At 37.9% G+C, this 16,192-nt stretch overlaps 1 protein-coding gene across 3 annotated transcripts in view; it reads left to right on the top strand.

Moving 5' to 3' along the window:
• Positions 1 to 16,192, top strand: part of SIPA1L2 (signal induced proliferation associated 1 like 2) — a 133,416-nt gene that overhangs the window by 30,854 nt on the left and 86,370 nt on the right. For all 3 annotated transcript variants that reach the window (XR_011557460.1, XM_070733965.1, XM_070733964.1), the window contains exons 2-3: positions 4,793 to 6,447; positions 11,961 to 12,094. Coding sequence is in view for 2 of the 3 variants with exons in the window: in XM_070733965.1 (XP_070590066.1) it covers positions 4,992 to 6,447; positions 11,961 to 12,094 (1,590 nt within the window). In the remaining variant the exon portion in view is untranslated. The remainder of the gene's footprint in view (positions 1 to 4,792; positions 6,448 to 11,960; positions 12,095 to 16,192) is intronic.

Below are 16,192 nucleotides of genomic sequence, written 5' to 3'. Positions count from 1 at the left end.
ACAGGGGGGTGTTCCTCTGACCTCTTGCCAATCAGCTTAAAGATCTGTTGAAAGAATTGGCGCTAAACTTATAGTCGGGGGTCACCACAAGATGAGGAACTGTATTAAGGGGTCGTGGCATTAGAAAGGTTGAGAACCACTGGATTAAAGTATACATTTGTAATATCAGGCTGAAGCTGGAAGAAGGAATGTATAGAATCTAATGCCAAACCAAGCCATTATGCAAATGCTTTGCAGATATTTCTCAACATTCGTAGTTAAGAAACGGGTGGCAAAAGGCCAGGTAAGGAAAAAGAATGGGGTTGGATTCATAGACATTCTGAATGCCAGTAGCTGATTTTCATTCTAACAGAAATGTTTGCATCTGCAATAAAAAGTATTTATATTTCAAAATTTGGACTCTTTAACTCATGAGAATATGTTTGTATTCCTAGAGAGACCTTTATTGCTATGCCCAGTTAGTGATGGTTGCATGTTATGCTCTAGTGAGTGATGATAATGGAAAAAACAGATATGTGTTTTGGGAACTTTCTGAATAAATATGAAGGAGAAAAATATTCAGCCAAGGGCATAAATGAATGGGTGGGAATGCAATGAAAAAATAATGAAATGACTGGGCCATATGAAAGGTCTAGACAGAACATTTCTGTAGGTTTTGAATAAGTCTATTATGTAGATACATGTAGCGAAATAATGAATATAAATCTAGACGCATGATTGATTTATGCATGAAAGATTGAGAACATGGGTGAGGGATATAACCGTGATGAGTGTTTAATGTAGAACAGACTATTTTATACTAGTGTCAAGGGGATTTTGGAGGAAAAGGACATGGAAAGAAAGTGGGGGAAAACATGGAAATTGTATAGGTAGGAAGGAACAAGTTCCCTATGAGGCTGGTAAAAGATACATTCTTCTAACTGAGTAACTGGAAAACAGACTTAAAGAAAATGTGGAAGCTGTTTGAAAGTTATAAAAATAATGTAATTTACAGAATCATGAAGAGTTAATATTAACGGGGGAAATATGCTTAGTATATTGCATCTCAGCATCTCTTCCCACTATCTAGGGCAGGAGTGGGCAATTAATTTTGCCATAGGGCCGCATGAGAAATTGGGATGGTTTTAATGGGCCGGACTAATATAATTAACTCAGTTCTACCCAATACTGTATATTATTGGGTAGAACTAAGTTAATTACAGGTATATTGTAATTATAAATTATAATTATATATTATATATTATATAATATTATATTAATTATATTAGTTATTATATTATATTATATATTACATGTTATATATTATATATATAATTATATATTATATATTAAATCTTGAACACCCAGTTCTTATCTAGAAAACTTGGACTGACCTCCGCGGGCCGGTCACAGACGGGGTCGGGCCGCATCTGGCCCTTGGGCTGCATTTTGCCCAGGTCTGATCTAGGGGATAGTGGGAGACATCTAGCCTCCAGGATGTCACAGATCTGGTATCTCAGAGGCAATTCCATCCCATTAAAAAGACAACACCGGAAATGCCAGATAATCCTCATGAACAAATAGCGACCTTGCCTTTCTTCTATTCAATTTCAGCCTATTTTATCCTATCCAAACCTGACAACTTCCAGACACTGGGCCAAGATTTTCACTCCCCTCCTAGTGTAGCTCATAGTAACCATGTACAGTTGGTGTCACCAATGTATTAATAGTGCCATGCCCCAAGCTGAGGGAAGACCTTTCCTTCCAGTTAACAATAAGCAGGGAGAAAAGTCCAAAGCATGAGCTGTCCAAAAAAAGAGCAATTGTTTAGCTGATCTTTCTCCCTCCCGTGCCTGAAATGGCTCACTGGAAGAGGAACAGAACCATCCACTATGCAGTGTTTCAATTCTCTGGTCTGAACGGTCCAAGAGATTAGAATGGTCAAATATATTTAAAATTAGTGAGAGGTCGAAAAGAATCAGGAGGGATCACTATTTCCATCCAGGTCTCAACACGGATCTTCCACAACAGGTAATGAGAGTCATTTCCAAGTTTGAATCCAATCTGAAAGAGTTTAGTCTATGTATGGTAGCTGAATACTAATCAGATCTTATCTTCAAGAAGATAAGGTTATAGACAGAGTAATAACTGGTAAAAACAGTTGGATCAAAGACAACTTCTTGAAGAGGGAGCACCCATAGTCTCTTTCAAGACTGCTGTCATTCTACCTATTAAAGAAAGGTGGTTACCAACTCCAAGGTCCAATCCACCATGTTTTCTATCAATCTCTTCATGAGCAGATAAAATGATGGATCAAGTCCATAAGTGGCCAGAAACAGTTGGGACAGCTCTCTATCTACTTCCTCAGTCCATGGACTTCTAAAACAGCATGTGCTATGGGAGGAAGCAGAGTTCAAATGATTGTCTTGTTTATGATCTGATTAAATCATAGTATGTCAGACACTAATGACTGGACCCAGATCAAAACACTCATTAGATTGTATCAGTTCTGCAAAATAAAGTCATATGTTTAACACTGCTCATTCATGTTTAAAGAGGTGTCCAGATCAGTTTTGTATATTTAATGTGCTGTTAACATTTCCTATTGTGAGTGTGGGTATTAGTAAAAATCCTCTCTGCTTTACTAAATATTAGTAAAGCATTATTTTGACCCATGAATTTTATATCCTTTAAAAGAAAATATGGACCATTTCTTAACTATTTGTTTGCAAATGTCAGAACTTTTTTTATGTATTAGGACCTAGGGAAAGCTTCAGTTTGGACAGTCTGTTATTTGGTAATTTAATCAAATCTATCAATGGAGTTTCTTTTTGCGTAAAATTAGCAAGTTTATTCCAATTCTCAGATCGGATTCCTTTGATAATTTATATGGTTTCCATAAATGTGCAGAAAATATTTTAACATTGATTCATAAGTGATTCTTCAATTCAGATGTTCAAATTAAATTAGATCTCACACTGGATTATAAACAGATTTGGCTGGTTTGTACATTTCTACTTTCTCTCCTTAAATTGCATTGGCATTGGCATCCTTCAGTCTCGAAAGACCATGGTATCATGTTCTGGGGTTCCCAGAGCATGAAGCCTGGTAGGTTAGTATGGAGGATAGACTATTACCCAAGCAGCATATCCCCCCTCTCCACGTCTCTGAAATCTATCTATCTATCTATCTATCTATCTATCTATCTATCTATCTATCTATCTATCTATCTATCTATCTTGTCCAATACACAATAATACACAATGAAGGTTATAGAGGATATAGTAGAGAAGAAATACAAGATATAGGAGAGACTGTAGGACAGGGGATGGAAGGCACTCTAGTGCGCTTAGGTACGCCCCTTGCTGACCTCTTAGGAATCTGGAGAGGTCAACCGTGGATAGTCTAAGGGTAAAATGTAGGGGGTTAGGGGATGATACTATAGAGTCCGGTAAGGAGTTCTATGCTTCGACAACCCGATTACTAAAGTCATAGTAATAATCCAAAGGCTAATACGATTGGTTCCAGCTACAGTGCAGGAGTTATCAGAACATGGCTGTACATAGTCACGAACTGCTTCCGGGATTCCGGCTCTGTATTTTGCCTCAAGGTTTACTCCTGAATTCTTTTCCAGTGATGGAAATAGTTACAAGGCAGTGGAGGTTTGCAGTCAGAGTTTCCCTTCTCCTAGTGGTTGACCAGGGCGTCTTTCGTGGTTTGCCATGCTCTTAGCGTACCACATTGCTTGCAGAGACCGCTTTCATAACCGTTGATCTATTCTAGTAGGTTTCATCTGCTCAGTCTGTCGGAATCTGTTTTCACATGCTCGGGATAGACGAGTCCCTATCTCGCCAAAGGTCAATGACCCATCGGTTACTCTCAGCCTGGTTTGGCCAGCGTGTCGAAGCTATTGCCCCGTTTGTGGCTGCTGCACATACTGCAGCTACTAGGAGCCACAGGTGAGAGCTGAGTGACAGGTGCGGACCAAAGGTGAATCAGCTGCCCTAAAAGCTGCCCTATATGACCTGCCGTAAAAGGACACGACATGTCCCTACACCAGACGTGCTACCCCTCCCTGAGCACCCCATACACTCCCTCCTTAAATTATGTAACATAAAAATCTTTTTAAAATGCAACTAAATCTGCTATTATTCAATAACGCATAATTTGATTTAAGTTGGCAATATAATATTGTCTAGTCTGAGATATTTTTAGAAATGTAAGCAAGTAAGTAATCTGTATTCAGGTTTCAGTAACAGATCTTTTAAAAGGTGGAGGTTCTTGTGATCAAAAAATCTAGTGCTAGCTAATAATTTAACATTGCAGTGAAGATTGGTAGGAACAGACTGCCAACATTCGTTCCCTGGGGGGGGGGGTTCTGTGGCAGAATTATTTTATTTTCCTTGTTCTAACTTTAATTCTAGGTATTTGCAATCAAGATAAAGTACAATAATTATATAACATATTATAAACATTGTGAATATACCAAACTGTAAATATTAATCATTCATTTTTAAGTTATTAAATCTAACGGCTCTAGAATCTATCTCGGTGTAGAAGCATGCATTACAACTTTACAATAGGAGAGGAACCTCAACAGAGATCAGGGAATATTTGGATATTCAAAACTGCCTCTCTAGTTTTATGAAGCTGCCTATTTATACCTAGCAATAATTGAACAGGCTGAATTTAATTTAATTATTTACAGTTGTTTACATTTATTTATTTACAATTTTAGGTGGTGGGAATTTTTTTTAACATTCATTTCAAAATATATGTTAATTTATTTTCTTTCTTTTTTTAATGTCGACAGGTACGTGGCGTGAGTCAACTCCAGATTCATTCTTGATCAAAATATATGAAGAATGAGAAATGAATTATACAAGACTATCGTCTGAAACAGTGACAGGATCAAATTTTAGATATATAATTATTTTATTTATAATGAAAATGTTACAGCAACAACAACACCGGTCTTGAAGATAAAACATAATATTCTATTTTCTTTGGATATGAGTGATAAGAAATCTTCCCAAGAAGAAAAGCACAAACCTAGCAGAGGTTCCTCAAAATACAGGGAATCGGTCAGAATAATGCAATCAGATGATTACTTTGCCAGAAAATTTAAGGCTTTGAATGGTAATATGGGTCCTCCCATATCCCTGAATACCAGCAACAAAAGTGAAAATAGTAACTCGGCCAATGGTACACCTGCTGTGCCTAAAATGGGAGTACGAGCCAGAGTTTCTGAATGGCCACCCAAGAAAGACTGTGTCAAGGAACTACCCAATGCTACCTGGGAAGACAGGCCTCAAAGTGAGAGTGGTGGATTTGTAAATGGGGATCAGAGTGAAGGACAGCAAAAGGAACAGCTTGATTTGGAGTTTGCAGGAGCCAAGTATGGACTAGGAGACATTTTTATCCATTCTCCGCACAGGGGGCTTCATCCTATAAGGCAAAGGAGTAATAGCGATGTTACAATCAGTGACATTGACACCGAGGATGCTCTGGACCAGAATGCTGTGAACCCAAATACAGGAGCGTCTCTTCATCGGGAGTATGGAAGTACTTCATCAATTGACAGGCAAGGCTTGTGTGGAGAGAACTTTTTCGCAATGCTGCGCGGCTATACCGTAGAGAACGTTGAGCACAAAATACACGCGCCGTTTGGACTTCCTGAATTTTTCCACTGCGACTCCGCCATTTCTCCAAGTCTCCATGCAGCAACCCAGATTTCAAGAGGAGAGTTTGTCAGGATTTCTGGAATGGATTATATGGATAGCACCTTGCTTATTGGGAGGGATCAGGAAAAATCTTTCAAGTGGAGATTGAAATCGGAGTCGGTAGAAACATCTCTTTTCAAAAAGCTGAGGACTGCTAAAAGTGAACACGATGCACTAAAATTCGCAGCTGAATTGGAGGAGAGTAGACTTGAGAAGAACGCTCACCCTTGGAATTGTCAGAAGTGCTTTGCACACTACGATGTTCAAAGTATTCTGTTCAACATAAATGAAGCAATGGCTACTAAAATTAACGTGGGCAAAAGAAAGAATATAACCACCGGGGCGTCGGCTGCGTCACAAACTTCAATGACAGCAAGCCAGATTGGGAGCTGTGAATCTCCTTTGGGAAGTAAAGAGGATCTAAATTCAAAGGAAAATTTGGATGCCGATGAAGGCGACGGGAAGAGTAATGATTTAGTATTGAATTGTCCTTATTTCAGGAATGAAACTGGTGGGGAAGGAGATAGGAGGATTGCACTCTCTAGAGCAAATTCAGCATCTTTTGCTTCAGGAGATAATTGCTCTTTTGAATCATCCCTAAGTTCCCATTGCACCAATGCAGGTGTTTCTGTCCTAGAAGTCCCAAGGGAAAACCAACCAATCCACAGAGAGAAAGTTAAGCGTTATGTCATAGAACACATTGATCTTGGTGCCTATTATTACAGGAAGTTCTTCTATGGAAAAGGTGAGTAATTTTCTTTAGCATCTTTGACTTTCAAGGTGTTACGGCTTGGATTTTATGTTCTTTTTAAATAAGTTACTGAAAATGCATATTCCTTTGTTGGAGTTGTAGATAGATTCTACAACTGTAAATTCTGTGATATCTCCACTTAGTCTTTTAAGGGCAAAGCATGCTTAATTCCTTCTTAATTGCATCAGACCCCTTGGCAAAATAATTGAAATAGTTTAACCAATTTAGAAAAAAAAAACCCCAAGCTTAAATTATTATGTCTTTTTCTGATCATTTATGTTGGTGTATAATATTTAATTTCTGATCCCAGAAATTAAAAATCTAAAAATCCCAGAACCTCTTCATATTTACTATTGCCAAATTAGTTAGTTCTGTTGATGAGCATTGCTGGAACGTACCTTGTTTTCCCCCAAATAATATATCCTCTGATAATAAGCACAATTGGGCTTTTGCGTGCATGACAATAAGGCCAAGCACTTATTTCAGGGTTTAAAAAAAATAAGACAAGGTCTTATTTTGGGGGAAATGTGGTAGTTTTCAAACCAGTTTTGAAACATCTAATTAATTTTACTTAATTTGCTAATCTAATGGCTACAGTCTTACTTTGCAACATGCAAATAGAGAAATATATACAGTGGTACTTAGGAACTTAATTTGTTCCGTGACCAGGTTCTTAAGTAGAAAAGTTTGTAAGTAGAAGCAATTTTTCTCATAGGAATCAATGTAAAAGCAAATAATGTGTGCAAACTCATTAGGAAATAAATAAAAGCTCAGAATTTGGGTGGGAGAAGGAGGAAGTAGAGGAGGAGGAGAGTCACTGCGGAAGGAAGAAGGTGAGGTGAGGGGAATAAAAAAAATCCAAAACTTTAAGGCTTAAAAAAAAAAAAGGAGGAACTCTGAGTTGGCGAGGATGCGCCTCCCATACACCCGGCACAAGGCTGCCCCCATACACTGCACCAGAGAGAGAAACCCAGGGGGAATGGCAGGAAACTGGCTGGGTCTTCATGCCATTCTCAAATTTCCTAGGGAATTTTTCCGGGCTCGGGTTCTTAAGTAGAAAATGGTTCTTAAGAAGAGGCAAAAAAATCTTGAACTCCTGGTTCTTATCTAGAAAAATCCTTAATTAGAAGTGTTCTTATAGAGGTACCACTGTATATTGTGTCTACTGCATTGGCATAGTCTACTAACAAAGTTTATCAGTTTAAAAATGAGATAAAGGTAATTAAAATTTGTTCTTTATCCATTTGTGGTGATTCTCAGCAGTTACTGCATTGTTTCCAAATAATTTAACAATTTTGTCTAGAATTTTTCCAGATTTCGAGTGCTAGGTTTTAGCCTTTTGATTCTCCCTTCTCCCTTGATAAAAGATAGAGGTTGCTCTTTGACCTCCTTCATGCATCTGGTATTTCAGCTGTTCTCCATGAAGCAAAATGCCTGGTTGAAATAAAGTAGCCTGTCTTGATGCTTTTATTAGTGGCAGTAAAGTAGAATGCTTTCCATTTCGCTGCCTTGAATTGAATTGCTTCTATGATTAGGCTTGAAGTAACTCTGTGAAATGAAGTAGGGCCACTTTGCAAAAGCCAATTTACCATCTTTGATCATTCTCAAGCTGCAATGGTACCCCTTCAACCTGCTGTTCACAATTACTAGCAGAACACAAGGCTCTTGTTGGAGAAGATGAAGCCAAGTAGTTTTACTTTTTCCTTGTTAGGATTTCTGGTACACTGTTTTCCCCAAATTAAGACATCCCCTGATAATAAGCCCAATCAGGGTTTTGAGTGCATGGCAATAAGGCCAAGCACTTATTTCAGGGTTCAAAATAATATAAGACAGGGTCTTATTTTCAGGGAAACAGGGTAGTATTTTACAATATTGGTGAGAACCTATTGTATTACTCATTTTCTTTTTTATTTGAACATATTTAAATGTCCATTTTGTTTATATTAACAGCTTTCTGAGCTTTAGCTTTCAATCTTAATTTTTCCATCCATCCATCCATCCATCCATCCCATCCATCTTCTTTACTACTCATCATAACAAATTAACAGAGTTAAAAGGGACCTTGCAGGTCATCTAGTCCAACCCTTTGCCCAAGCAGGAGACACATCTGCCTCTACCTAGGCTTACCTAAGTGACTGTCACTCCTTCCATAATAGTATGCATAGTTCCTTCTAAGCTGAGCAGTGAGCAATCGCTCACTTAAAAATCATCATCAACTCAGAGTTTTCCAAACCTGCCCAGAAGCCGAGAGGGAAAGAGTGAGAGGGAAGGAGAGAGAGAGGAAGAGAGAGAAACAGATAGAAAAAAGAGAGGAAGGAAAAGAGAAAGAAAAAGAATGGGAGTAAGGAAGAGAGAAAGAAAATCAAAATCTAGTTTGAAACTAGCTCAACAATTTAAGTGGCATTTTGATATTGATAGAGTTGCCCTATTATGAGCTCACTGTTATAGACACACAGTACTGTATTTTATTTTGAAATTCTCTGAGGCAAAACAGGGTGGGTTTTTTGTTTGTTTGTTTGTTTATTTATTTATTTATTTATTATTTATGTGCCGCCCAGTCCCGAAGGGACTGCCGCTCAGACACTATACTTTTCCGCCCACCCTCCAAAAAAATTAGAGGGAACACTGATAGTATGTGTCTTGTTTTATTATAAATCTCAGATCATTGCAAGCTTTTTTTGAACAGTGAAAGCAAATTCTTCTTTTTCTTAACACCGTACTTGTTTGGGGCCATACTTTTGGTATCTCTTTAATTTATATTTATACTACATACCCAGAAATATATAAAACATATGTACCCTACTTTTAAAGTATATTAATTTCCTAAAATATTTTGCCTTATATCATTTATTGAACGTATGATTAGAAACATTATGAAATCAGCATAGGTTTGCCCTCAGACAGAAAGAAAACTTCTCTGACTGCAGAAGTGGTAGATTCTTAAATTTATTTTTTGAAAAATAGTTTTTGTGTTCCAAGCATGTCAAGATTCTTAATACTCTTCTAACTGAAGCATTATTAAATAAATCAGGCATGTGTCACTGCAAAGCTTTCAAGTTGCCATAAGCAGGAGGGGGGAAGAAGAACTGACGGAGCTGCTTGGAAACTGAAACTACATTCGACAAATGCCTTTCTTCAGATTGTGTCCTAGGATACCGGAGTCAGCAGGAAGGGTGTGGGTTTCATCTTAACCAACGTGGTTCATTGGAGAATGTGTTTTATGACATGTCCAGGGAGGAGATGGGAGACAGGGTCATAGAGGCCCATAAGTTACGTGAGGTCAGTTTTGACTCCAAAAATTGGAATGTTGCTCCTAATAAATGGCTGTATTTCTTTTGAAGCTTGGCTTGTGGCTCATGGAATTAATTAGGGCATCTTTTGGAAACTTTGCAGCATGTTAGTTCTTAATATTGCAAATATGCTCCAGTTTCATACTTTTTAGTATTGAAAGTTAGACATTTATTTACACAGCAAAATAGACACTGTGATTATGACAGTGTGCCAAATGGGTAAAATCTGCCATTTTTGTAAAAAATGAATATTGTAACTTCCAAGAGGCCTTTTCAATAGAAAACTCTTAAAATTACTTCCTGGATTAAAGAATATAGACAAATTAATATGAATGAAGAAGGGATCAATGAAGATATTTTTTAAGGATGATTGAACATGCTTGGATTTGAGAGAGTGAAAGAATTGAGAGAAATTGATTCTGTTTCTTTCCTACATATCTGTGTTAAGGAGTTGAATGAGTAACTGAGGGAGAGAGGGAGAGTTCCTAGAGAGAACAATCATGTTTTAGTGCACTCATATCAAACTTTGAATAAGTGAGCTCCCATTTTATATAGTCTAGGAATTTGGAAGTCAAAGCCCTGATGAATCATAATACTGAATGGATTTTTATAAGTTGGCATATTTTTCCTTAGCCTTATATAATGAGAAGAATTATTCTTAGGATAAATTGCATAACAATTAGGTTTGCCAAGCTTTCAAAAGAGGTGCTGTATTTATTTATGTTAGCCACTAAACAGATTTTTATGGTCGCCTATCTTAACTAATATAAATCACCTAATGTAATTTAATGTGATGAGTAAAAGGACAAAAGCAAACAAAGAAAAATCAATAAAAATAATTGAATTCCCTTTAAACATTTTTCTAGCTGAATAAGATTGGTACATATAATGCTGGCTTTTCTAATACCCTATCCACACTGGTCTGTGATGGAAAAACATATCTTCAAGCTATTTGAAAGATCAGCAGTTTGATATCAGGGTCCCAAAACAATAACAAATGGGCTAAAATGTTGATTCTCCCAAGTAAATTTCTTTATTGTTCCATACCTGTAGACAGAATTTTGCCAAACTGAAACATTCTACTATCTACATTAACATCTACTGCATTCTGAAAATAATTATTGAAGGATTGTGTTCATCCTTTTTCTCTCACACAAACTATCCATATTGAGCTGTTTTTTCTATGGAATGTACCTGCTTCCTCCTGGGAATCCAAACTATTACATTCTATCATACATGCCCCAAAGTTACTAAATTTAGAAGTGAGAAGCTACAGGTTCAATGACAAAACTAGCAAACTCCCAATTCTCATTTTATTCATTCATTTCATTTTATTGGATTTGTATGCCGCCCCTCTCCGTAGACTCGGGGCGGCTAACAACAGTGGTAAAAACAACATGCGACAATCCAATACTAAAGTAGCTAAAAACCCTTATTTTAAAACCAATCATACATACAAACGTACCATACATAAATTGTAGAAGCCTAGGGGGAAAGACTATCTTAATTCCCCCATGCCTGACGACAGAGGTGGGTTTTAAGAAGCTTACGAAAGGCAGGAAGGGTGGGGGCTATTCTAATCTCTGGGGGGAGTTAGTTCCAGAGGGTTGGGGCCGCCACAGAGAAGGCTCTTCCTCTGGGTCCCGCCAAACGACATTGTTTAGTTGACGGGACCCGGAGAAGGCCCACTCTGTGTGACCTAATTGGTCGCTGGGATTCCTGCGGCAGAAGGCGGTCCCGGAGATAACCTGGCCCGGTGCCATGAAGGGCTTTATAGGTCATAACCAACACTTCTAAACATTTAGTGCCATGGTTCTTTTTGTTCCCCAGCATGGTTCCCCAATTGTTCCCCAACATGGTAACTTTTAGATTTTTTGAGGTATAGCTTCTATCATGCTCATCCATCTAGCCATTGATTAAATCACGTTAGAAATTTACATTGGGATACTACTAGGTGAGGTTGTGTATCCTACTGTCAGTAATTACCTTGTTTTGCATGATGTTGATAAGCAAATTGTTAATCATGAAGCATATTTGATAAATTAATACAGTGTATTAATGAAGAATAGAGGTAAAAAAAAAATCAATTTTATATATTGTAGATACAATCCCAAAAAGCACATTCTAATAGTATTGGCTTCTTGTGGACAATTAATTCCTATGCTGTTGAAATTAATGGTATTTTCGTTATTATTTTGCCCTATTTATACATTACAGAGCATCAAAACTACTTTGGAATAGATGAACATTTGGGACCTGTAGCAGTCAGCATCCGAAGGGAGAAGTTTGAAGAAGGAAAAGAAAAAGAAGGTTTACAATTCAACCATCGTATAGTGTTCAGAACAAGTGAGGTAGGCTTTCCACCGTTCTTCAGAATCAAGATGTAAAAGAGAAACAGGTTTTTACAGAACTTTTATTATGTATTTACAGTAATACCTTGTCTTAAGAACCTAATTGGTTCCGGAAGGTTTGTAAGGCGAAAAGTTCGTAACACGAAACAATGTTTCCCATTGGAAACAATGTAAAAGCGATTAATGCGTGCAAGGGGGGGGAAAATCCCAAAATGGCGCTCCGCTAGGCACCGCCGCCAGGCTGTCACCTTTTAAAACAGCCGGGGGTCTTCGTGACGTCAAAGCTCCGCCCATGGAATTCCCTATTGGGATTCCCCACCTCCTTTCTGGCCTCCAGATCGGCCGAAAACGCCGCCGCCGATCGCAAAAACGGCGCTCTGCCGAGCGCCGCCACCCAGCTGTAACCTTCTGAAACAGCTGGGTGCTTCTTGGTGGCCTCCCGAACCCGAACTTCCGGGTTCGGGTTCGGGAGAACGCCAAGAAGCCCCCTGGCTGTTTAAGAAGGTGACAGCCAGGCGGCGGTGCTTCTCGGCGGCCTCCCGAACCCGAAAAGTTTGGGTTCGGGTTTGGGAGAACGGCGAGAAGCCCCCCCAGCTGTTTTAAAAGGTGACAGCCGGGTGGCGGCGCCCAGCGGAGCGCCATTTTGCAATCTGCGGTGGGTTTGTAAGGTGAAAAAAGTTAGTAAGAAGAGGCAAAAAATTTTTGAACCCCGAGTTCGTATCTTGAAGTGTTTGTATCACGAGGGGTTCGTATCACGAGGTACCACTGTATTTTATATTCTTTCATGTGGACTGTATGGTCCCACATGTATATAACTGGATGAATTAAATATGTTCTATGAATGATCTATGATAGCTACTTGTCTTTATTTTGCCTTTCTGCACATTAGTTCCTAAGGATAGCTGGAAATACTAATTTGTGTATACACATAATATTCTATTAACATGCCTTCATGCTTATTTCATAGATTAATTGGAATGAAACCCTCATTTGGAAAAGATGCCAGTTCAGGGTTATTAATTAAATAATACGTTTAACTGTCATAATTTCTGAGGATTCTTGCTTGGTATTTTGGTGTAAATGCTATCTATAGCATTCTGAGTAATTTTTTTCTGCTCAGGCTTCTGATCATAAATGTTGACAATGGACTCTTATCTGTCCACACTTTGGAGATACCTGTGATATGGTATCAGGATATGGAGAACTGCTGTCAGTTCTCATAAACAACTCAGTGAAAACAATTTGAGCAAGTGAACTCTAATCAATTATCTTTCAAACAAACTTATCTGATGCACATTTGAATATTTTAGAATGCAGAGACAAATGTACATATATGTATTTCCATGTGTGGGCGCTCTCAACAATATATGTCATGCTTTCATCCATTTTATTTAGCATCACATCAGTTTTCATTGCACAATTTAGTATGCAAGACAACAATGGCCTTGTTCATTCTTATCTTTGTCCTGCATTTGCTCCTTTTAATACTGATCTTCTGTTCTCAGCTTTTAGCGTTATCTTTTATCTTCTCAGTTCAAATAAAATCGAGTGAACAAGTAATAGTTTATATAGCATTGTGTGTGAGATATTTGTATCAATTTCAGGTTTTCATACTTCAGTGGAATGATTGATAGTTACACTTTATAATGCAATCTTATATCTCTTCATGTATATTTATTGATTCTAGTAGCATTTATTTGGATTTCCCCACAGTAGTATGTTTAAATATTTTGGGAATAAATTCATAAATGGAGTGTAGTGGTACCAAAACATATTAGAACCTAGCAGTTCTTAATTCATTTCTTTCTCAGTTTTAGCAACTAAGGGAAAGAGCTATAGGGAATAGTTAACATTTTCCAAAGACAAACAGATGGAGAAAATAGAACCAGCAAATATGCAGAAGCTAAGTATAACTGTAAAGAGGATTATAGAACTATAAACAGACTTGGGAAGAGTGTTTGGAAGAAGAATTGGCTTGGAAAAAAATTAAGAGAGGGAAGTACGTGAAGGATGCCAATTTCTATTTTTAAATACAATGTTGTTGAATATCAATTTATTTGTGAAGTTTAAAAATAGAAGTAGACATGTTATTAAAGTTAAAAGGAAGGATATTTGAAGTACCAGTTTTCTTAAACTGTATGCATTTCTTAAAATAAAAAAATTAGATTTACTTTTGAAATGTGGCTGTTAAATTAATTTTTGTAAAATTAAAAAAAAAGTTTTGTTCACAGACCTAGAAAATTTCAGATTTATCATAGGCCTTCTAGGAAAACATCAGAAAAGTGAAATGAAATGCAAGTGTTTCAGACTAACTGACTTTAAAATGTTTATAAAATCAAGGTTGACAACATTAGACTCTAGGGAATTACAGTATTTTTCATTCTGGAGATGACTCAGCTTAATAGCAGTATCGGTGAACTGGCGAATTTCTAAGAGGAGTGTAGTTGTTTATTCTGTCTTTTCCAGTTGTTCCTTTTTTAGTTATCAGAATGGAGCTTTCTTGTGCCAGCCCAACTTATCTATCATTATTGTAACTACTGTCCCAACAGATCATTCTTAGAAGTCAGACATAATTCTCCCAAAGCTAAATGGTATTCTTTGAATGATCCCTTGGTTGTTAATCCAAAAGTGTCACACCATAACTATAAGCAATTGTAGTGCAATGTAAACAAAAGTTCTAGAATCTCTTTATTAATAGAGTCTCTTTTGTCCTATCTTACTTTGGTAGTTAGATAAATATCAAGTTCCGTTCATATCAGAGAGATGAACTTTCAAGCAGTTTGCTGATAAAATGTATGCAGTTTATTTAAAATGGGAGTGGAAAGTTTCTGGTCCTCCAGATTTGAACTGCAACAAATGAACTTGGTGTCAAGCCGGTGCAGAAGTTGGTGATAAATTAACAGCTTGCCACACTATCAATAAAAGGCCTGATGTTTATGGGAACTTTCGAGGGGTGGTTTTCATGAGGGAAAAGATGCAGCCACAAAGCATCCTTTTGAGTGGTTCAAGGCCTTCCCATGCTCACCTACCTGGGCGGAAGTGGAAGGAGGACTTGCCACACTGGCACAATCTAAGTGGGCAACGTGACTTGTTTGTGGGTGGGGGATAAGGGGTGAGAACTTTCAACTGGGTGTAAGTGCCAGGATGGTTTCGACAATAAATTGGAACTTTGAGGAGTACCTTGACTTGGACTCTGATTTAGTTTAGATGCTACCTGGGACCTTGACACTTGGGGGATGCAAGGAGTGTCCCTGGGAAGGATAGGAGTAGTGATGAGGGGGAGGGAGCCGCGGAAAATGTCTTCAAAGTAATATCTGACGGTTCGGCATTACCCTTCACTCCCTGTCAGTGACTACTTCACCTTTTAACAACAACAACACAAGAGCACGTAAAAGATACAAACTGAATGTAAATCGCTCCAAACTTGAAATTTACTTGATGTAAATCTAATTTGATCCTGACGATTTCAGCAATAGAGTGGTCACTGTTGGGTATTTTGATTATTATTAATATTATTTGTATTAGCAGAGTTCAGCTGGCTTAATTTGCAGCGGATTTAGCATGGCAAGAAATAACACGTGGTTCAGAATCCCATTTGTTAGCAATGAATTATCACTCCTTTATAATGATGAAAAAATACAGTGTTTACTTACAATTATGTTGATTCATGCAATTACAGATTGCAGGCCGATAAGTTTATATTCCAGTCCATATTAATAACTTCCGGATGGTCCCATGTGTGAGGATGGCTTTGGATTTCATTTCACACATGTGCCATCAGCTGAGGACAATGGAGCACACAGGAGGTGGACAAGGAAGGGTCATCAAGGCGAAAAGAGGATCAGAAGGGGAGGAGCATCTACTCTGCAGAAGTTTATATAGTCTGCAGAGTACCTGCCCCTTTTTGTCATCAAAAGGTGACACACTGGTCAGTTAATTGCGACCTGACCATAGAGATGTGTTTACAAGACAGTGCAAGCATGTAGTAGAGTGGTTAAACCCAACAGTCACCGCCTGGAACTCATTACCTGACTCTGTTGTTGCTTCCCCCAACCCCAAAATCTTCAACCTTACATTATCTACAATTGACCTCTCCCC

The sequence above is a fragment of the Erythrolamprus reginae genome, chromosome 1, assembly GCF_031021105.1.
Source record: "Erythrolamprus reginae isolate rEryReg1 chromosome 1, rEryReg1.hap1, whole genome shotgun sequence".
Taxonomy (NCBI): Eukaryota; Metazoa; Chordata; class Lepidosauria; order Squamata; family Dipsadidae; genus Erythrolamprus; species Erythrolamprus reginae.
This window is presented reverse-complemented; position numbering and strand designations above follow the sequence as displayed.